The sequence below is a fragment of the Topomyia yanbarensis genome, chromosome 2, assembly GCF_030247195.1.
Source record: "Topomyia yanbarensis strain Yona2022 chromosome 2, ASM3024719v1, whole genome shotgun sequence".
Classification (NCBI taxonomy): domain Eukaryota; kingdom Metazoa; phylum Arthropoda; class Insecta; order Diptera; family Culicidae; genus Topomyia; species Topomyia yanbarensis.
Genome location: NC_080671.1, coordinates 35,277,568 through 35,300,980, shown reverse-complemented (window position 1 = coordinate 35,300,980; position 23,413 = coordinate 35,277,568). Strand labels below are relative to the sequence as shown.

The 23,413-nt window shown below is 38.1% G+C and overlaps 3 protein-coding genes across 3 annotated transcripts; all 3 read left to right on the top strand.

The window, feature by feature from the left end:
- Positions 1–1,322: 1,322 nt before the first annotated feature.
- Positions 1,323–2,909, top strand: LOC131679421 (uncharacterized). The gene has a single exon (XM_058960153.1). It carries the CDS (start codon positions 1,323–1,325, stop codon positions 2,907–2,909), a length of 1,587 nt encoding a protein of 528 aa, XP_058816136.1.
- A 121-nt stretch (positions 2,910–3,030) lies between these two features.
- LOC131679420 (uncharacterized) lies at positions 3,031–4,920 on the top strand. Its single transcript, XM_058960151.1, has 3 exons — positions 3,031–3,642; positions 3,739–4,445; positions 4,875–4,920. Exons 1-3 carry the CDS (start codon positions 3,031–3,033, stop codon positions 4,918–4,920), a joined length of 1,365 nt encoding a protein of 454 aa, XP_058816134.1.
- A 3,155-nt stretch (positions 4,921–8,075) lies between these two features.
- On the top strand, positions 8,076–11,845 carry LOC131682685 (zinc finger protein 16-like). The gene is made up of 4 exons (XM_058964368.1): positions 8,076–8,278; positions 8,480–10,301; positions 10,356–10,780; positions 10,839–11,845. The coding sequence occupies exons 1-4, from the start codon at positions 8,147–8,149 to the stop codon at positions 11,622–11,624; spliced, it is 3,165 nt and encodes a 1,054-aa protein (XP_058820351.1). The 5' UTR covers positions 8,076–8,146; the 3' UTR covers positions 11,625–11,845.
- The last annotated feature ends 11,568 nt before the right edge of the window (positions 11,846–23,413 follow it).

Genomic DNA, 23,413 nt, shown 5'->3' with positions numbered 1-23,413 from the left:
CAAAGCAAACAGAATTACACGATCACAAATTCCAATATCAACAGCTACGTGATCCCAACAGAAAAACTCACAGGCGGATCGGAAGGGAATGACAGTGGGAAGCACACAGGAGAAAAACAGTAGCACTACCAAACAAGCGACGGTGCTGTCAGAAGTGGCTTACATCGAGCCGTATGACTATAACCAGGAATCACCAAAACATCCGGTGGAGCTAGAAAAACTGCTTCTTGTGGCGGGATTCACACGGTACAAAGAAATTACGAAAATAGGAAAATTTCGCTTCAAGCTGGAGCTGGAAACAGGAAGTGACTTCGAAATATTGCAAAGCATAAATTTAAAAGACGACAACTTGCGAGTTTTCTTGCCAACAAGGAAACCATATGCTTCGTTCCAAACGTGCCACTGAACTTCGGAGAAGAAGAGCTAAAGAAAAACACCAGAGCTGATGCCACAGTGGTTAAGGTGGAACGGATTAAGAAAAAGGATAAAGAGGATAAACTCATAGAAACGACGAATTTGAAAGTTACGGTTTCGGGAAAAGAAGTACCGAGAGTAATAAAAATTTTCGGATGCAGCTTCAGACCACAGCTTTACATTTTCCCGGTGAAGCAGTGCGCAGCCTGCTGGAAATTCGGCCATAAGAAAAACGTGTGTAGATCAAAACCAAAATGTCAGAACTGTGGGGAGGAACACCTCCAGTAGATGCGATAAGAAAACCCATTGCGCAAATTGCGGAAAACCACATGATGCAGCAAGCAGAAACTGCCCTGAGAGGGAAAAAAGGACGAAAATAGTGAAGATGATGGTGACAAATAGAATCACTTTTGCAGAAGCAGAAAATCTCTTCGACACTTCTAACCGTTTTGAGTTGCTGGATGAAGCAGAAGACTATCCGAACTTACAAGGGGGAGCCGGCAGCCTGAAAAGTGGACGACCCACCACCAGAGCAAATCACCGCCGATGGAAAAAACCGGACCCACGAAAAGAAGCCGAAATGGCAGTTGTCGAGGAAACTGAGGAACACAGACGTATAACGAGGCCAGAAGAGGAAATCCGGCCAATACAGACGAATAAACACAAAGCTACTGAGTTCGAGATCTTCATTGCGCAGCTCAGAAAAGACTTTTTAAAGTACTTTCGAACGCAATCTTGGCTAACCCAAATTGTTGATCTGCGCGACAGGCTACACTCCAAACTACAAGAACCAAGATCAGAGATAGACACGGACCACATACTGATTGAAGTTTCTTCCGAATTAAACAGAATTATAAATGCAGAGCTGGGACAATCCAACGAAATCAGAATAGACAGTACAGGAAACAATGGAGAATAAAACGCTCAGATTACTACAATATAACATTCAAAGTATGCGTCCAGTGGAGAAACGAGAAGAACTATATACAAACTTGGTGACCAACGATATAAGCGTGGCCTTGCATCAGGAAATCAGGCTTAAGGAACAGGAACAGGTAGTAATAAAAAAGTACAATTTTGTGAGCAAAAGAAGGGAAGGAGGGTATGGCGGTGTAGGAATCCTACTTCGAAAAGGAATACAATATAAGAACTTGAAGCTACCGAACTTTGGGCCACTAGAAGCAGTGGGAGTTGAAATCAACCAATCTGTCGGACACCAAGTTAAAACAATTAACCTACTTTCGGTTTATCTACCGCCCGGAAACAACCTAACAGAAACAAAGAAAGCACTTCAAGATATCTTTACATATCTGGAGAGCCTCGTAGGCGAAACCATCGTCGGAGGCGATCTGAATGGGCACCACAGTTCATGGAGTCCTGAATATCCGGAATGCGCACGAGGTAGGTACATAAACACACTTATAGAAGGCTCCAAGTTGATGTTGTTGAACGACGGAACGGCAACGATGATCGGAGCTCCAGGCGGAAAAGAATCAGCAATAGATCTAACGTTGGCAACAACTGGAGTAGCGAGGAAAGTTGCATGGATGGTTCAAGATGAAGAGCTCGGTGGCGCACACCTTTGTATCTGGATTGAACTAGAAACGGATATTCCCATTGTCAATAGACGAATTACGAGGATCAACAAGAGTAAGGTGGTAGAAGAACTAGACAGTATGAGGCCACAGTTCATATACTCGCTGGAAGAGATGGTAGAAGTTTTCGATGAAGCGGTTAAAAAGGCGTCCTTTGTGGTGAAAAATAAAAAGGCAAACTATCTAAAAACCTGGTGGACAGACAAAATTGGAAAGTTGTACAGCGAGAAAAGAGTATCACTACGAGCGTATAACGTGAACAAAAACCAGCAAAATTACATCGTTTTGCAACGATCCAGGGCACAATTCAAAAAGGAAGTACGAAAGGAAAAAAGGAAATATATAGGGGAACTATCGGAGAAAATAGACGAGGCAACCCCGTCTAGACATCTTTGGAATATCGTAAAGGGAATCGATACGTCACTGTCCGGAGAATACAAGACACGAACAGAGATCACACTGGAAAAAGGAACAGAGTTCAAGGAGTACTTCTTTAAGGACAAGGTTAAGCCAATCCAAAAACCAACAGCTTGCACGGAGTATGAAATCGAGGGGTACCAGATGGCGTTAAAGGACAAGGAATTGTTGGGGGTCCTAAAGAGCAAGAAAAATAGCTCGGTGCCGGGAGAAAACAAAATTTCATATGATATGCTCAAGCAGCTAACTCCAGAAATGCAAATGAAAATCTGCGAGATGCTGAGTCGTGTGTTTGTCACTGAGAGGATTCCGGAAAGATGGCGTCTCACGGAGATTCGACCGATCGAGAAAAAAAAATACAGACCCACAATTGCCAAGTGCCAAAAGGCCCATAGCGTTGATGAATGTAGAATTGAAACCTTTAAATGCCGTGGTCAAAAACCGTCTCTCGGAAATAGCAGAAATCAAAAATCTCATCCCTAAGCTGTCTTTCGGTTTTCGGAAAAATATGTCGGCGACAACGTGCATAAACTACGTAGTAAATACTGTGCAAGAAGAGAAACAAAACGGAGTAGAATGCTTAACTGCCTTTTTGGACGTTAAAATGGCGTATGATTCTGTAGATACGAACCTGCTCTTACAAATATTAGCTAGGGATGGTATACCGGATAAACTCCTTTCCTGGCTATATCAATATCTGAGGAGTCGGCAAGTTTTCCTAGCCACAGAAGAAGGTACAGTACAAATGGAAGTGAGCGAGGGTTTACCACAAGGATGCCCTCTGTCACCAATCCTATTCAACCTGTACACAGCGAACCTGCATGACCTGTCGAACGATGAATGCGAGCTAGTGCAATTTGCGGACGATTTTGCTGTCATCGCCAAGGGAAAAACAATGGAGGAGGCTACAAAAAGACTGAACAAATTCTTGCCGAAGCTAACGCGACGCTTAGAGATGCTCAATCTCAAACTAAGTGTAGCTAAATCTGCTGTCATACCATTCACTAACAAAAACATTGACCACCTCCGTGTCAACGTTCGAGGGGAGCGACTGGAAATTGTGAATACGCACAGATATCTTGGATACACACTGGATAGAAGTTTGAGACACCGAAAACATATCGAAGCGATCCGAAATGCAGCAGGAAAAAAGTTTACCCTACTCAAGCTACTGGGACGGAAAACAGGGAGAGCAAACCCGGAAACGTTGATCAAGGTGGGAAATGCTATAATCAGGAGCAGAATGGAGTATGGGGCATCGGTCTTTGGAAATGCAGCACCAGCGAATATAGGCATATTGTAATCTCTACAGAACTCGTACGTAAGATACGCGATGGGTTACTTTCGTACCACCCCGGTGAATGTGTTGTTGGCCGATTCAGGTCAGCTACCGATGCGCCAACGGATTGAGGCACTAACAAAAAAAGAACTCATCAGGAGCATCTCCTTCAAAACCCCGAACCAGAAGTTCATCTGCAGCACCCTATCACGAGAGATATCCAATGGATCATATTTCACACAGGTCGCAGAAAAACACGTTGATCTACTATATCAAGTTCATTCAGCGGAAAAAAATAACCAGTGGCGAAGACGAATGCAGTATTTCGGAATGATCGACATCGGAAAAATAGTACATCGAAGCTTGGGAGAAGGGCAATATAAGAAGGGAAACGTGTCCAGTGACGTGTGGAACAAACTGTTTAAAGAAACAATGGAGAATGACTACAAAGGATACAACAGGATATTCACGGACGCATCCAATAACTCTTTTGGCGAAGCTATCGCAGTGTACGATGAAAAGGATGGAGAAGTACTGACGGAGAAAATAAACGGCAACTTCACGCTCACAAACGCTGAAATATTGGCGATCCAACATGCGGTGGAAATGTGCAAAAACAAAGGATACAGTAAGACGGTAATCCTGACAGACTTCAGAAGTGCCTGCGAAACCCTCACCAAGGATAAAGCTGTAGCCGAAAACTACATAATATGGGAAATCTTCAAAGAGCTGCAGAGCATGCCTACCCGGATAGAATTTTACAATAGTATTTACCCTACAAACAATCATAAAACAATAAATATTATAGTTATTACTGTTTCAACATTGTTCGATGCCAAGTTCTCACAGTAGATTTACAATAAAATTTCATGTAACAATAAATTTCACTGTTCAGCAAAAAACTGATACAGTGCATTCACATTAAATTTTGCTGTTTTCGAGAAAAAAATGTATAGAGAAAAATTGATTTTTTTAATGTTAAGATACATAACCACCCTCCTTTTTCACTGTAAAAGTCTATTTTACATTGAAATTTACTGTAGAAACGTTAAATTTTATTGTTTTTGTATTGTAGCATAACACTAAAACTTACTGTAAATTATTGTAAAATTACTGTACTGTCACAGTGAAAATCATGCTTTTGTTACTGTACATTTCTATTCGGGTAGGTCGTACGTAAGGATTCAGTGGATCCCTAGTCATCAGGAGATCTAAGGGAATGAAATTGCAGATAGAGCAGCGGTGGCACGAACACATGATAAACAATCTTTCTTCAATGGGATAACAATGAGCGACGCTATAATACTGAGCCGAAAGGAAATTTGGGACGAATGGGAGAGAAGGTACAAAGCGGAATCCACGAAGAAAGGGAAATGGCATTTTACGATATGCGAAACGCCATGCAAAACGATCTGGGCAAAACACCTAACACTGAATACCGAGCAAGTAAAAATAATGAACAGAATTAGAAGCGGACACACATTGACAAAAGAAAGGAGAGCACAGTGGGGATTAGAGATGGACGATTTATGCAACCTTTGCGAAGAAGTTGAGGACCTAAAACACTTGCTTTACCACTGCCCAAAAAACAACAATATAGGAATAAATTACAACATATTGGAATATACGGAGCCTTTGGAGCCAATTCTACGAGAAAAATGTGAAGAAAGCATGAAACAAATAGCAAACTTCATCAAGGAAACAAAAATAATAGTATAAGAAACAAAGAAAACATAACGTTGAAACCGATGAAAGGAAAAAAACTGAAGTATGTTGGCGAGATGGATCAACCATGGTCTTAGCCTGTCGAAAGACAATCCAAACAAAAAAAAAGATATCTCAATTGGCGATTCTACGTTGAAACAGCTCACAGATAGCGCAGGAAGCAAAGTGTTGCTGATTTCATTCTGTTCTGTCATAGTGCATATATTTTCTGTAAACATTGGTAAAAAATAACTTTTAAACACCAAATCACCGAACAATTTGTTGATAATTGTTTATGAAAATGAAGGAAAACCATCATTTTATAAGATGAAGAGTAAACATCTTGCGAAAAGCGTGTAAAACATGGTGATTTCTAATATTATTCACAAAGCTTCACGCGAGGAAAAATATATCCGGCTAATAGGAGCTTTGTATCATACACAGCCAATCCTTCTCTCTGATAGTCTTCACTGAATCTCCTACGTAGTCCAAAATATGAAGGAGTTTGGCATTGGAACTGATTGGGTCTCGGTTTCGAGTTGGAACTCTATTTACAGAACGATTTTTTATAACCACAATACTACCCCGATTACATTTAGAAGAAATGTATGAGCCAAATAGTTGCAAATGGCTGTTATTTCAGAATAGTTGCAAATAAAACTAAATTTCTTACTCGTTTCATTCATATTTTGGCAGGGGTAAGCTTTTTCCGAAAAGAAAATGAAGTTTTAGTAGTAAGCTACGACTCACTTGCGGGTGAAAAAAAGCAAACTGTATACTTTGCCAGTTCATGAGCTGAATCATAGGTGTCGCATGACTAATTTTGGTTTTGCCGCAAATCGCCAATACGACGTAATGAAAACTATTTCATGAATTTAGTACACTAAGAAAAATTATATAGTAACACTTACCATATGAGGAGGTTAATTAGACTTTGCGAGTATAGTGGTTTTTAACCGACATAGCATTAGCTCACCTTAACTATATCCATGCTCACTTTCACTATACTTGAGCTTTGTACCATAATAGTAATATTGAACATTCTATTGAAAGCATGACTATTGTGAGTGGAATGTTCAGTGTAACAATATGCGTAGTTATGTTGACCTAACGTTTTATCATAATAGTGAAATTGAACACTATGTTGTTAAAATGACCATTATAAGTGGGCTGCTTGGTATAACAATAAGCATAGTAATCCTGACCTAGGCCTGTTTGTAATAACTAAAACATTGGGACTTTGACATTTGTTGACTAGTTATTTTGAGAAAGGATATTGTTATTCTGAAAATGACGCCTGTTAATATAACTAAATGGATGGTAAGAGTGAATTAAAGCGTTCCGTATATTTTTTTTATTAAAATAATAATTTACATAATAATCACAGCGGCAATTTACCAGCAGACAATAGATTGTGCCCAAATACCGCTCGACCGAGGATGGTGAGCCTGAAGCAAGACTGCAAAATCCTGCTGCGCTGATCGACGAATGATACGGTCCAAATACATTTTCTCCAAAATAGAATATGCAGGAAGATATGGACAGCGCTCATCTTTGAAAAGAGCAGCCAGCATGCGCGATTTTTGTTGACCAGCCGAAGCAAGAACGGTACATATTAATACTTGCTTTCACCCTCTTCCACAATAGATCGGTAGGACAGTTCATTGTAGCATTGGACAGCTTCGATAAACTTACGACGATCTAATCTAATAATCCTCGATAATTATCTTAAAAAAGCTCTTTTAGTCTCATTTTTCTGCAGTCACGCTAAAAAAATAGATCGTAAAATTTATGGTTTGAGAACGTTACAGTTCATTATCATATGAAATTTCAGTATTTACTCACTGGTACTGCATTCCGTTGCGACTTTCTGTTTCGTCATACTTTTAAGCCGATTCTTAGTGTAGAGACCTTTAAGGCTAGTGCTAACTCCTATTTGGTCACTAAGAATCCTTTCCGGCTGGGACTCGATTATGCGATGGTTTATAAGGCCTTACCACAAAATTATAGTAATCGTAAAAAAAATTGAAGTCTTCGAAGCACGCCCGTATGTTATGTATACGGTTTTTCACTGTAATGGCCGCGACATGTAGGAATACATTTGGGAACGCAAAAATTGACCAGTTTTATAGTTGATAATAATACAAAGTATAGTCAGCTGAAAAGCACTATACGCAAATGGTGCTTTCGACATGGGTCTCGTCCACATAAACGATGTATTTAGTTAATTTAACCTTTGTGTTTTCATAAAAACTATACATTAAATCTTCGGGACTTATTAATACATTGTTCAGAGAACAATGACACAAAAAGTATTTATAACAATGACACTGGTTATATTTAAGATGCTCATATTTTCATTTTAACTTTATTTTAATAGTGATTCAGACTATTCCATTATCAGTTTTAAGATGACAAATATTGTTGGAGTGAGCATGATCAAATTGTCATAAATACCAACATTATAGTTGAGCGGTAATCGATTTTTCTAGTATTGTTTACGATACAGAAGTTTAGTCTTACCGATCTCATGGTCATTCCTACTTTTTTGGCAAATAGTCAAAACAACCATAAAAGTCTGGTCATATATACTATAGATTTTTTCTCAGTGTAGGTGAGATGGAGATCTGGTTACCCTAATCACTGCGATACACAATTTTTTAGAGAACGCGTCTGCGAAAATATCATTAAACAAAAACAATTTCGTTACTTCAGCTGCTAGGCGAATTTTCTTGCCATGGACATACGATGCCGCTTGTGCAGGCAGCCCGCGACGAATAGTTTGATTGCGATTTCATGTACGGTATATCCACAAGATAAAAATGTGTCAGAAATACTCGAAATACTCGATGCTACGCTGGGTCCCTCGGTAAGTGTCGGCAAAAGTCGGTTCCGCAGATAGTAATTTTGTTAAAAGAACGGTTAAAGATACTAGGTCCTAGGTTTCTAGAATAATAAAGTGAAGGCGTTTTCAGAATTATTTGTGTGTATCTATTTGACCTGAAAAGTACTTTTAACTAAGGTTTTTGTAAATACAAATTTTTTATAAATTTTAATATTTTTCTTGTAGTGTGGCACTAACTCTTCCAATCATGTCTGTGTACATTGCTTAGGCCAGATTCATCGGATATATTTGCTATTCGAACGTTCCAAACAGTCTCACATGCAACCAAAGTGTGCCGAAGGGAAAGAGCAAAACTATTTCCGTTGTCGACTTTGTAAGCGGGAAGACACTGAAGAATTGATCGAGATGACTTGCCTTAGTGACCGCTGGAATGTCCAAATTGATCAGCTACTGCTACTTCTAACTGGTGTTTGCCGAAAAAATCGCGATGGTTTACCGCCATACGTCTGTAATAATTGCTTGGTGGATTTAGAAGAGGGATATGGATGCAAGAATCAATGGAATGATGCTGCTTTGAAGGCCTGGCAAAAGATGGAGTTTCAGTCGGAGAATCCAACCGATTTGATCGTTGATCTGTATGCTGAAATCATACCTCTGTGGTTGATTCGAGAAGAAGATGATAAGTTTGAAAAAATACGAATCGAAAAATACTTGTGCTCTGTTTGTAACTTGGAATTTAAGCTGGAACAGGTCAACCCCCAATGCGTGGGTTGTATGTTGAATTTTTCAAACCACAGTGAAATTGCAAGTTTACTCCTGCAGCGACAGTCAAAGAGATCTGATGAAGTAGTTCCAAACGAGACGATTGGGGTTGCAGATAGTATAATCGACAACAATATTGAAACAGATCCTGATGAGGGTGATGATTCAGATGACTTCGTTGTGAAGCAGCACTCAAAGAAATCTGATGAAGTCCCAAGAGAGACCCTTGAGGTTCTAGATAGTATAATCAGCAACAATACTGAATCAGAATCTGATGATGATGATGATGATGGTTCAGATGACTTCTTTTTGCAGCAACAGTCGAAGAAATCAGATAAAGAAGTTCCAAGTGAGATCCTTGTAGACAATATAGTTGGCAACGATTCTGATGAGGATGATTCAGCTGGTTTTAAAATGCCAAGACAATGGAAACTTTCAGATGTTACCGGATTGTTTGATGTTTTCGAGATTTCTGGAAGCATATATCAAAACGCACAACGAAAGGGCCCGATTTGCTGTGGATGCAACAGCATTTTCCTCACAGAAGCAGATATTGAAGAACATCGTAGGAAGGAGCACTCGCAGCCCAGTGGCAGTGGAGAATTTACATGTAAACTCTGCCTTAAAAGCTTCCCGACTGATTCATCTTTCAGCGCTCACAGGAACAAATTAAAAAAAGATATTTACGAATCTTGTGAACAATGTCAATTGATTTTTTTGACTGAGATAGAGTTCATGAGGCACGAAATCAAGTTTCACATAGACAAATCAGCACTAATGATAGCTTCAGGAAAATACAAACGAGTGGCCACTATTGTCTACGAATGTTGCGTGCCTGCTTGCCGCAATGGTTACGCAAACCAACAACAGCTAATTGATCATTATAATCTAGTTCATAAACAAACCGCAACGGTTAACGAAAAAGATACGACGTGTCAATACTGTGGATTGAGTTTTCCCAATGAACGTGATTTTCTGGAACACACTGATCGAAAAGTTGACCGTAAGCAATACCAATGTATTATTTATAACTGTAAATTTACTGCGGATAGATTGTCTTGTATAGTACGGCATTGTACCGAGAGAGGGCACAAAAAATCGATTACATGTTTTCGTTGGCAGAAATATGTGCCTGATTTTAAACATTTCAATGTAATCGGTAATATAGACGAAAGTACCGATATACTTCAACGAAAAAGTGAGGTGTGTTGCGGATGTTCCACTTTTTTCGAATTGGAAGAAGATCTTAACAGACACTACAAGGAAAAACATCTGCCAATTGAGGGTACATTTTATTCCTCTACATACATTTTATTTTTTAAAGAATATTTTGTTCTAGATGGATGTAAATATCGTTGTTCAGCGTGTAGAAAAGGATTTAGGACGAAGCTCGGTTTATCTCTTCACGCGTTTGTAGCTTCTATTCGAACGCACTATTATTGCCGACCTTGCCGAACCTTTTTGTGGAGAAAAACGGACCTAATTAATCACAAGTCTCATACCCACACCGACGAGCAGCGAGTGGAAGTTGAAGAGCACTACGACACTACGTTCGAGGATTGCTTCACATGCTGCGGTTGTGAAAAACAATTTCAACAGCAAGAGGAGCTGGCGCAACACCGCATATCGGAACATTCACGACGTGGGAAACGAAAAACACCCCAAAGCGTACGCTGCGATCTGTGCAACAAGTTTTTAACGAACGCAGAAATCTTGGTGCAACATAAAACAATGTACGAAAGTCGTAAAATATACCTCTGCAAGGTATGTCGTTTTAATATCAGCACTGTTTGAGTATATAACATTCTTTTATTATTTATAGACACAATCGTGTGCGTTCCGCACTAGAAAACTGCCAGCAATTGTGCGCCATGTGTCCAGCATGAATCACTACACTGCCGACGGAAAAAAGATATTCGTTATTAGTGACAATCAAGTGGAGTATTTTTGTTGCATGAAGCACTGCGATTTTGTTAGTAATTCTTACGATAGCGTAATCGAGCATGGCAGCAAAAGTCACGCTGAAAGGCGGGAATACAACGCTAATTTCTATAGGAAAGAAAATGTCAGTTGTCCAGTGTGCATGAAAGGATTCCGCAGATCGACATCATTGGTCAATCATCAGTCTTACAAACGGAGACAAAACCCTAATAAGAAGGTAGACATTGCACCCCGAAGCAAGACCGTTTGTACTATTTGTGGGAAATATTTGTCTGCTACTGGCATGTTAAATCACATGCTGATGCACGAGAACAAACGAGCCTGGAAATGCTCATTGTGTCCATTGAGATTCAATACTGAGACCATGCTTCGAAACCACTATAGAGTTCACAGCGGAGATAAACTGTTCAAATGTCGTCATGGCTGTGATAATCGGTACAAAGGTCCTGGCGATCGTACCCGACATGAAAAGCTTGTTCATTTGGGAATCAAACCATTCAGTTGTTTGACATGTTCCGACTCATTCGTTCGCAAACGGGACCTTCAACTGCACGAAAGGAAGCACACCGGGCGGAAGCTTTATCCTTGCGATTTTTGCGGTGATGGTTTTGATAAGTTAAGTGAGTTCAAACTTCACAAAGACAAGTGTTCACAGCATGTCAGTTAAGTTTCCACCAACCATATTTGACTCGTATCGGGTTTTACAAGGGGAAATTTGTCAATAACTTTGGTTTAGTTCATGTGTAAATGCTGTTGGAATAAGAGACATCAAAAACCCAAAGGCCCTATTCTCACAGTCACGTCACTTAGTGACTAGAAGGAAATTTTGCTCTAGTCACTAAGTGACGTGACTGTGAGAATAGGGCCCGTGGTATCAAATTTGTACTTGAAAATATGTTTCAAATGCATTAAATTGATCCAAAAAGAAATAAACGTTTGTATAGAACAAAATGTCTTTTTTTTCTCTCTGAATGACTTTTGGCTCAGACCTATTGGTCCATAAAGCCAGGTCTTGTGAATTATGGTGTTGCAAGAATGATCGAATTGACTATCGCGTAATTTTGCTGCCGTAAGGTGTGGTGATAGTACTTTTATGCGTTTGCGTTAAGACTTTATCAGTAATTGATTATTTTTTTTTTTTCAAGCGATTTGTGTGGATAAGCTCAAACATTTTTTTCTGCTGCATCCAAGTAGCGAGTCAATGACTTGTACTCATCGAGTTTTCTTCTGGCTAGTATTGTTTGGAGAAGTATTTTATTTTGAAGTAAATTGAAATTTGAGCGTATTGTTTTATATTTTGGGCAATCGTATAAGATGTGGTGGAGATTCTCCGATGTGTTGCAATTGTCGCAATTACCTGATGGTATAAAATTCCATTGTGCTAGTCTGTCTTTGGTTGCGTTATGTCCTGATCTTATTCTTGATAACATTATTGCGTCTAAAGTCTGTAAGCTCATTGATTTGAACCAGGGTACTGGTTTGACTGTTTTTGAGTGTTCGTAATGGAATTTTTCCTTATATTCTGAAATTTTATTATATTTTTCTTGCCATTGGTTCCATATTTCATTTTTAAATATATTATACAGGTCACTTTTGCTGTAGTTTATGTATTCGATGTAATTTTTTGTTGTTCCTAGTTTTGCTGCTGTGTCCGCTCTGTCGTTTGCGATTAGGTTGATGTGTCCTGGTATCCACTGTATTTGAACTTTTGTTATGTTAGACTGTAGTATTTTGTTAATTAGTTCTGTAATGAGTACATTGTCCGTTTTAGTTGGGTTTAGTAGAAGTGTACATGCTGCTTGACTGTCGGTGAAGATGATTATGTTTGTAATATTTTTCGATATGGTATATTCTATCGCTTTTGAAATAGCTACTATTTCTGCGCTCATAATAGTGAAGCCCGTGTTTAGCCTACCACTGTATGATAGCTTCTCTTGTGGATCATAATAACCATATCCTACTATGGCGTTAATTATAGATCCGTCAGTGTACATATGATATGCCGATTTGTAATTTTTGCCTTTCTCAATAGAAAGGTATTGCAATTGCTCTGAAAACCGACTTTTTAACGGAGGCCCGGAGGGCCGAGTGACATATACCATTCGATTCAGTTCGTCGAGTTCGGCAAATGTCTGTGTGTGTGTATGTATGTGTGTATGTATGTATGTGTGTGTGTATGTGTGTGTGTATGTGACCAAAAATGTCACTCATTTTTCTCAGAGATGGCTGAACCGATTTTGACAAACTTAGTCTCAAATGAAAGGTGCAACATTCCCATAGGCTGCTATTGAATTTCTAATGGATCCGACTGCCGGTTCCGGAATTACAGGGTGATAAGTACGAACACGCAGAAAATGTCGATTTTAATAAATTCTGCAATGAATGTATAAAGGTGAAAAATTTTCCAAAATATGACCACAACTGCTTCGATTTGTAGTATTAGGTCACTAACATCCATTCAAAGTCTATTTGGCCACATTGGCCACCATCCTCGGTTCCGGAAGCCCCGGCGGAAGTATCTAAATTCAGAATAACAGTCACATCGGTTTCTCGGAGATGGCTAGACCGATTCGACTAAACTTGGCCTCAAATGAAAGGTATTGCATCCCCGTAAATGGCTATTTCATTTCATCCCGATCCGACTTCCGGTTCCGGAGTTACAGGTTGTGGCGTGCGATCACATAGCAAATTGTGATTCAAACCGATACTCCGATGAAAGCAAAAAAGGTAAAAATTTCGCTAAAATGTCTCTCAAACAACTTAAATTTGCTGTTCTAGGTCACTGACGGCCAACCAAACTTTCGTTGACTACATTAACCACCATAGACGGTTCCGGAAGTGCCCGGGAAAAGCGGCCATCTTTCAAAATTTACGAACTCACATCAGTTTCCCGGAAATGGTTGGGCCAATTTTCACAAACTTAGTCCCAAATGATAGCTATAATATCCCCATAGATGTCTATAAAATTTCGTACGGATCGCTTATATGGTTCCGGAAATATAAACTAAACCGTCCGGTCACATATGAAATTCCCATATAAGCCGGAACTCAAATTTTTTTTCAAAGGGGGGACCTCATGAAATTTCAGAAATCGAATTCCTATTTTTGATGCCAAACATCTTTAAAATGCATGAAACGTCGAGATTTTATGTTATCTCGAAAAATTTTTTTTTTATAAAATTCGACTTTTTGGGACTTTGCCGATTTCGCACCTTTTTTCAGTTCAATATTACCGTGGCTGTTTTTTTTCAAAATTTTAGAACTCGAACTCTTTTAATGAATATAAACAACGCACACATTCTCGTGATTCATGATTGAGAAAGGCACAATTGCACCGCTAGGTGGATTAAAATAGGTTTTTTCTATTAGGTTTAGTACTATATTCTTTTGTATTTTGCTTGGTAAATTTTTCTTCTTTAAACCGGTTATTTCGTTATTTACTGCGATCCTGTTTCTCACTATTTGTTCAGAGGCTGTTAATTCTACATTCTTACCCATTTGGAAAAACTGAAAATTATTGAGCGATGCTATTTTTTCTAGGTAACTGCTATGCTTTGGAATGTAGTTTAATTTCATCATGGTGGATAGATTATCGATTATGGGGTTTTTATTGTAATATAGTGTGGTTGTTAATTCTTTTAATACCAATTGTTCTGCTCTTAGCTTTAATGGGAGTTCACCTGCTTCAAATAGCACTACTTGATTTGGTGTTGAACGGAGCAATCTAAGTGAGGTTCTGATTGCTAAGTGGTGCGTTGACTCTAGTTTCGCGAAGGCTGTGTTAGATGCTGATGCTATTATTGTAATTGCGTATTCTAAGTGAGGTCGTACTATTGCTTTAGTTAGTTGTAGCATTTGAGCTGGGTGCGCTCCACTTCTTTTTCTACTTATCATTTTAAGTATATTTATTTTTGATTTAGCTTTTACTATTGCTTGATCAATATGTTTTTTTAAATGACATTTTATGATCTATGTGAACTCCTAAAATTTTATGGCTATCTTTTATACTTATCGGATTATTGTTGATGTTAATATTTATTGTAGGATTAAATTTGTTTGTGAATATAATTGAAGCTGATTTGTCTGAATTTAAACTCATAGCCAATTCATTACATACTTTTGATATTCTCGAAAGAAATCTATTCATTTTATTACTAGCTACTGAAATGCTGTATCCTGTGACTATTGCCGTGAAGTCGTCTGCAAATTGAAACAACACTTCATCTTCTTCATCTTTGACTGCTGTATGGATTATTTTGGTGTAGATATTAAATAGAACTGGGGACAGTGGGCAACCCTGTGGGAGTCCTTGGTTTGTGATTCTTGTTATTTCTCGGCCGTCATTGAGTTTGAGTATTGTTATCCTTTCTTTCAGATATGCATTTATCCAGTTTAATAATTCTGTGGGTGTATTTTCTCTCTTTAGTGTTTTCAATAGAATGTCTATGTTGACTTTGTCAAACGCTTTGCTCATGTCTAAGAATGTCGCTATTGATATTTCTCCTTCTCGTTTGGATTGTTGAATTCTGGACACTATTGTATTCACGCAGTTTATGGCCGATGTGTTTTTACGGAATCCAAAGGAGTATGGAGAAATTGTGTGGTTTTTGCTCAAAAATTCTATTAATTTGTCTTTGACTGTGGAGTTGATGAGTTTGAGTAATACGGATAGCATTGCGAGCGGTCTGTATGAATCTGGTTTGTTCGGATCTTTGCCTGGTTTTAATAAAGGAATTATTCTGATTTTTCTCCATTCATAGGGTATTTCTGTAGTATTAAGAACGTTTTCTAACATTTCTGTGATTTTAATCTTCAAGTCTAAATTTAGATGTTTTAGTATATAGAATGATATTTCATCTATACCAGGTGTGGAGTGGTCTTTTTTTGAGAGGACTGTTTTGTTTATTGCTAGGTAGTTTATTCGAATTATTTTATCAACTGACTGCAATGGAAAATCAATTTCTTTGTCTATTGTAGGGAAGCTTAGATCCATGAATTCAGAGGCTAGTTGCATGTCATTTAATAGGTTTAGGTTGTTTTTAGCGGGTCGACCCCCACTCAATATCCTAATTTTGTTCCATAGTTCTTTTTGATTTATATCTGCGTTAATAGAATCTATTGTTTCTTTCCAGGTTTTTCTTTTTTCGGTTCTAATGTGGCGTTTTAGTATTGCTCGGGCTTTTTTAAATTCTAGTAGGTTTTCAATCGTGCTTTTGTCGTGAAATATTTTCATTTTAGTATTTTTTATTTCTAGTAGTGTTTGAATTTCTGTTGTCCACCATTTTTTTGGTGTTCTGTTGTTCTTGGATATTGTGTATTTTGATGTTTCTATTTGTTCTCTTAGTATTGGCACTATATCTTCTGGTTCGTGTATCATTTGTGGTCTTAGCATATTCATTTTGTCTATTGCTTGCTTTTTGTTGAAGTATTCTGTGTTGTGTAAATATTGTGTTGCTGTATTTTCTATTTCTAGTTGGATTATTCGATGATTACTGAAGAAATCTTCATTAAGTACTTCCCATTTTGTTTTTGCAGCTATATTAGGAGACACTAGTGTTAGGTCTATTGCAGAAGGGGTTGTGTTTGGAGCTTTTATGGGTGTGTTTGTACCGTCATTGAGTAGCATCAGATCACTAGATTGTAATAAGTTTTCGAGCAATTCTCCTCTCGGGCAGTTCGGGTGAAGAGGGTTCCACATTTGATGGTGAGCGTTGAAGTCACCTGCTAAAATTGTTGATTTTTTTTGCGTTTCTATTATACCTAGTAGTTTTTTCAAGGGTGTTTTAATTTGACTATTGTTAATAGGTAGGGGTGGTATGTATATTGATATTATTAGTAGGGGTGGTTGGGTATTTGTTGTTTCTATTGCTAAGGCTTCAATTGGGTGTAAGTTCGGTAGATCGAATTCTTTTGTTGTGATTTCGTTTTTGATTAATAGACCTACACCTCCGTAGCCTGTAGGTCGTACTTTGTTGATGAATTTGTATCCTGGAAATTTGAATGATTCGTTAGGTTTCAGCCAAATTTCACAGAGTACTGCAATATCTATGTCTTCTCTATTTAAGTACTCTTTGATGGCTTCTCGTGTGTGGGATGGTCTTATGCTTGTTACATTATTTTGAATTATTGTGAGTTTCCTGTTGGTGTGTGTATTCATTTTGGGTGGGTAAATTTTCAACTGTATCGTAGATTTCAAATGGTTGTACTATAGAGTTCAATTCATTACTTATATTAATTAATAGTAAGTCCTGTTCTATAGATTCTGTTTTATATGTGTTCTGTATGATTATATTTTGGATAGTTTTTATTTTGTCTACTATGTTTCGCATATTGAGTTGTTGGATGAGATTTTCTTTTATTTGTTTGGTTAATTTTTCGATGTCTGTTGTTTTATGTGGGTTCTGGTTAAATTGATGTGGAATATTCGGGATTTTTTCGGGTTGTGGGAAGGTGTTTGTGATGATTTGATTTTTTTCTTTTTTGCTGGGGGTGGTATGTTTTATATTGTTTTGAGAATTGTTTGGAAGTTGAGGAAAGTCTATTATTGAAGTTAGTCTGTGCTGCACTGATGTGTTTTTGGGGTATTTCTTGGATGCTTCAAAGAACGTCGTCTTATTCATTGCCATTTCTGTTCTTATTTTATCTTGTCTTGATCTTTCGGGGCAATTTTTGTCCGATGCTTTGTGTTCTCCTGTGCAGTTTGGACATATTGGCATTTTCTCTTTACATTCTTTTTCCCAGTGACCCTGACCGCAATTGTTACATCTTGGCATGTTTGCTTTACAGAATTTATCGCGATGGCCGAATCGCCAACATTTAAGACATACTTTAAGGGGAAATATGTAAGGCTCGCAGTATGCATTTATTCCAAATATTTTTACAGACGCTGGTAGATTTTCACCTTTAGCATATATTTTAATGGAGTAGGTTGGGGTGTATTTATTTTCTGATACTTTTCTGTTTATTCGTTCGATTTTCAGAATTTTGATATTATCGCTTTCTATATTATCGAGAATTTCTTGCTCAGACAGTGTTGGTGGTACATTCCTCACTACGCCTATTGTTTCCTTAAACCTTGTCGGTACGAATACCCTGTAACCAAATTTCTCTGTCAACACTTTTGAGTTAATCAAATGTTCCGCATCTCGTGGTTTTACAAAAGAAATTTGGAAACGACCCCGACCTACTGATTTCATCTCAGAATATGTTTTTATTTCAATGTTGTGCAGCATTTTTGCTACCTCCATTGGATGCGGATTCTTCTCCTTGACATTATCTCCCTGAGCGGAATGTTGAACAGCGTCATTGTTGTGTTTTTCGATGATAAATGTTTTGTATGTGGTATTTTTCAACCACCCGTCGTTGTAATCTGCGTCTGTCTTGTCTTTATTCAGTCGGTTATTTTTTCCTGTCTTCTCTGTTTTTTCCTTACCCGTCAAAATGGCGTCGGTTGGTTGTTTGTCCGTTAATACGTTATCAGATTTCTTATTCTCTGATGGGTTCGGTTTTTCATTGACCTTATCGTGGTCTAGGTCCATGTCCTCATCCGAGTTAGGTATTTGTCTTTGGGTGTCGAATTTTTTAACCTTTTTTTCCCTCATGGTTTTTCCCCCATTATTTTCGTTGTCTGTTTTTAGTGTGTTGTCTTCCAATTTGCGTTTTTCTTTTAAGTACTTCGATGAGGTTCCTCGTGGAGGATCATCACCACATCTATCATCATATTCGTCCATTTTTATTTCATGAGGGTAGTCGCTTCGGATGAATTTGAAGCGTTCTCCCAGTATAACTCTTATATGTACAAGTCACTGAGTCACCTAAAGGAACAACAAATCGAAATGGTGCTTAAAAACTTACGGCTTTAATGATCTTATCACAAATTTAATTTACAGTACTGTTTCTTCTTTTACTTAGGCAAAATTTTGGTTTCAAGAAATTTTCCACGTGGTTTTAACGCGAATTCACAAGTCTGAGCTTTCACTGCGATGTAGCCACTTTGGCGGTTTTCGAGAGAATGAACAACAAAATGTCTGTTTCGACTTTTATTTATTGTTTGTTTGTTTTGTTGACAGAGGAGTTCTGCACTGCAAAGGTGATGAAGTGATTATTTAAATAAAATAAATAAAATTTAAATTGTAGCCAAGATGGACGTCCCAGTCACCAAAATTCTGTTGGCAGTGGGAGTAATATTAGGCAATCCATTAGACGTTTGTCTGACAACAGAAAAACTCGTCCGACAAACAACTTTGTTAGTCCGATTCGTTTGATGTTGGATCGAATCAACGATATTGTCGGACGTCGCACCCCTCGGAGTAACGTCAGAATACGTAAACAAGAAATAATCAGCTGATCAGAAACGTCCCATGGATTGCCCAAAGAGAATAGGGAAAGAGACGAATAGTGTGAAGCCAAAAATACCTTAATGAGCAGACCAATCGTGCGATGTAAATAAACATTACTCATGCCTGAGTTGGAGGAGATAAGTATTGTATATCTATCAAAAAAGATATTTGATTTTCGTCAGAATTTAGTTCAATCGTGATTGTGTAAGGTCCATTCTAGAGTATATGTATGAGTAAAAACAAGCTTTATAATTATTTCATCTCTTTGTTTCGAAATGCACATCGTTTGATAAACAAATCCAACGATCGACATAACGTTTGTTTTCAAAATATAATAGGAGTCATTTAAAGTGCTGCCCGTGGAAGCGGTTGCCAAAATTCTACACAGAAAATAATATTCTTGTAAACATTACAATAAATCCGTGTTCAAATTTACTATGGATCAAAATGGTAAAAATAATGGAAAATTAAGTCAACACAACCACTTAATAGGAAAAAGGACTATGCATCAATTAAAATTCTGTGGTGTTGCGGACTATATTAATGATTTAAACCAACTATACTTTTGCGTTAAAATTCACTTCATTACTGGTAGTATTTATTATGCGTGTTGTTATCGTCCCGTCATTTTCTTATTGTGTGGTAAAAATTTTACTACGACTATGGTAAAATTAAATGCAATGTACCGAAAAATTTCAGCTGACTATGATTTCCGTTTAAATATACTAGAAACATAGTATTTCTAAGTGTCAAGGGAATCTTGACGTGCGCCATTTCGATCCAATCAACTTGTTTTTGTTTTCCGTTGCAATTTGTATTGCTTATTTTATTGTGAGAACGAATTTTCTGCAAAATAAATATAATTTATCATACACAATCACATGTCCAGAAACCATTGCTGAAAAGTTTGGTGGTAAGTTTGAAAATTAAATTTTAATAGTGGTATGACAAACTATCGATGTAATTGATTCTTTTAGGATGATCATAAACCAGACTAGTTGAATTTTGTCTGGAATTTGAGCTCAAGCTTCATCATAGTCATCCGCAAGTACTCGTAAATAAGATGGTAGAAATGATTGTTTACGTTGTTGCAGCGAAATCATAACATTATCAGCTGAAAATTGTGGGTACAATGTAATTAATTTAACTCTCTAAAATAGTAATTTCAACCGAAACTTTTTTTTGTAGTGTTGAAATCATCATAAAGAGAGTGTTGCCGTTTTGACTGATTTTCACTCTTCGTCTCTTTTCCTATTCTCTTTGGGATTGCCTAATTTATACCTGGCTCCACTGGACAACTTAGTTGTCAGCTGTCAGCAGACAGAGAAAGCAAAATGTTCCATTCATTCCACTGTAGCATTAGCTTGAATAAACACGTTCACGATATGCGTCCCGAGTTTCTTTTACATATCACGCGTTGTTCCGAGGTTGTTCCGGTCATTCGGTGTACTGTGCTGCCTGTTGGGTGTTGCCTCTGAGTTTATCTCCAAGAGGTTGGGGTTGGGTGATGTGAAAAAACTGTTGAAGTGTTAAAATTGGCGACAATTTTGTTTTTTTCCTTTGCCCGAGTGCAATCGAGGTTGGCTGTTTACGGCTCGTAAAAGGCGCGTGTTGTGTAGCTATATTGCAAGTTCATCATTGTATCTTCTTTTGGTTGGAGTGTGCGCTGCGGTTAACGTTTTTTCACTTGTTTCTATTCGTTGATAATACGAAAAGTTGATGAAAATGAGCGAGAAATATGTTTGCATGACTCAGTAACCAGAACTACCAAGTATGGAAAAAAACGCATCGAAATGCTGCTAAAGCGCGAGGAGCTGTGGAATGCTGTGGCAGGGATAAAACCGGAACCGGTTACAAGGGCCTGGATGAAGGCCGATCGCTCAGAAAGCTTTGGCGACTATTGTTCTTTATGTCGAGGATAGTCAGTTAAATTTGGTTTGAAATGCTGTATCTGCTCAAGCGGCATGGAATCAACGAGCCACGAGTCTAATTACTGCGGCGTATTTGCAGCTTGAACATGGATGAAAGAGGTGACATAGAGAAGCATTTGTGTGATCTCGAGGAGCTATTCGACCGACTGGATTGTGCGGGTCAGAAACTAGAGAATCCGTTAAAAATAGCGACGATATATCGCAGTCTTTCTGAATCGTATAGTTCTTTGGTGACGGTATGGTGTAGACACTGGTGAAAAAGCTATGAAAGCTCATAACAAGGAGCCGAAGAAGTTTTGTAGAAAACCTGGTCATTACCGACGCGACTTCTGAAGAAGAAGCAGGAGCAGAGCGACGAAGATTCCGATGATGGCAAGCAGGAGGAGGTGAAAGCGAAGCAGGTTTTGAATAAACAATCTTCGATTTGTTTCACTGCTGGACACAGTCGGCGCAAATGCTGTTCGTGCTTAGACAGCGGGTGTTCACATCACATGACGGACCATGAGGACTTCTTTTGCAAACTGGACGAAAGTTCACGGATCAAGATGGTATTGCCGGATGGTTCTGTAACTATGTCGGCAGGAGTTAGCGAAGGAACGACAAAGTGTTTTGATGGCCAAGAAAAAATGATTGATATTCTATTTAAAGATGTGCTCTACGTGCCTAATTTGGATAGTGGATTGTTATCCGTACATAAGCTGACGCAAAAAGGGGTTGAAGATAGAGTTTAATGCAGATCGTTGCGATATCGTGAGTGCTACGAGGGGCAATTCACATCTCTTCTGAACTGGATTTAAAATACACCTTTAAAAAATACATCGGAAATACCAAAATACATGAAAAAATATTATTACTTGTAATGCGTTCAAAAAGTCGGAAAAGTGCGCTAATACACGAAAAATACGAATACTGCTTTCAATACTCCAAACCACGAAAAATACAATAATTACATGTAATACTTTCAATACGTCAGTAAAGTGCGCCAATTTACAAAAAATGGATGAAGAAAGTACAATACGCAGATCATTTCCGCATGTCTAGTTATTTTGAAATTCTGTGGCTAATAAATAAATAAGATTTACTTGTCGAAACTGTTCAGGTAAGTTTTTGTACGCACGTCAAATTGTTTTGTAATTTAATAGTAATTTTAAATATTCCAGACCATGGAGGAATTTGGAATTGATACGCAAGCCTTTTGGTTGGCATTTGAAGACAGCACAGAGGAAACAATACCAACTTATATAAAAAAAAACTTATTTCCGCGGCAGGCTTTGCGAGGTACAATTCTTTGAAAATAATAGACCACAGCATGATATCGGCTTTAGAAACATTTGCTCGCGAGGAAATGTTCAAATTTTTCGAAGCATCATCCGAAACACATCACATTTATTACAAACATCCTGCTCAGTTCAAAATCGTCCCAGGACACGTAGAACTTTTAAAAGAAGCAGCTGCAAAGCTTCCTGGCAACAGCAAAGCATTCTTGAAGGTTCTATCAATAATGTGTGGTATATGATTTAATTTATACATCAAAATTAATTTTAGGCATACCGTAAATACTATCTGCGACATGAATCCCTACCCGAGTTCACAACTAAAAACAGAAATATTAACAACAGCTTCCAAAGTGGTTCAAATCCACTATCAGAAAAAAATCTAAATCGACATGTTGACAAACCGTTCAATAAATCCAATGATGTTGCAGTAATTAGAGAAAAAATATTGCATTGGTCGACAGCCAAGCAGAGACAATTAAAAGGTGATCTGGAAGCATGCATAATTGGTACCTATCAAGCCAAAGTGAAATGCTGTTTCTGCTTGAAGTTTGTCAGCCTCAGCACTCGTAGCAACAAAAATGGATCAAAGGGATCGATTATTTCAAATTTTACTTAGCACATAACTGAACACTTTACTCAACGAACAAAAACAACAATTAACGATTTTTTCCCAAGAAGTGTACTGCCCATGATCGCATATTTGTCCCGTTTTCTATGGGATTTCCTATCTTTATGGGACTGATATGCGATCATGGGCAGTGTAGTCCACGTGAGAATACAGAATCCCTGGACCAAAACGTGTCAGGTCAAAACCGATATACGAACGTTACCGATTTAACCAAGGAGAGTGGTATTCAACTTTTCTAAAAATCAGGAGCTCTTCGCGAGTCCACAAAATATAACGAAGCC

Bases quoted from the DNA above. Each gene is read 5' to 3' on its own strand.
- LOC131679421 (XM_058960153.1), top strand. From the start codon at position 1,323: ATGGAGAATAAAACGCTCAGATTACTACAATATAACATTCAAAGTATG.
- LOC131679420 (XM_058960151.1), top strand. From the start codon at position 3,031: ATGGCGTATGATTCTGTAGATACGAACCTGCTCTTACAAATATTAGCT. The intron at 3,643-3,738 runs GTGGGAAATGCT...TAATCTCTACAG, and splicing joins ACCCGGAAACGTTGATCAAG to AACTCGTACGTAAGATACGC. The intron at 4,446-4,874 runs GCCTACCCGGAT...CTATTCGGGTAG, and splicing joins TTCAAAGAGCTGCAGAGCAT to GTCGTACGTAAGGATTCAGT.
- LOC131682685 (XM_058964368.1), top strand. From the start codon at position 8,147: ATGGACATACGATGCCGCTTGTGCAGGCAGCCCGCGACGAATAGTTTG. The intron at 8,279-8,479 runs GTAAGTGTCGGC...TTTTTCTTGTAG, and splicing joins ATGCTACGCTGGGTCCCTCG to TGTGGCACTAACTCTTCCAA. The intron at 10,302-10,355 runs GTACATTTTATT...ATTTTGTTCTAG, and splicing joins AAAACATCTGCCAATTGAGG to ATGGATGTAAATATCGTTGT.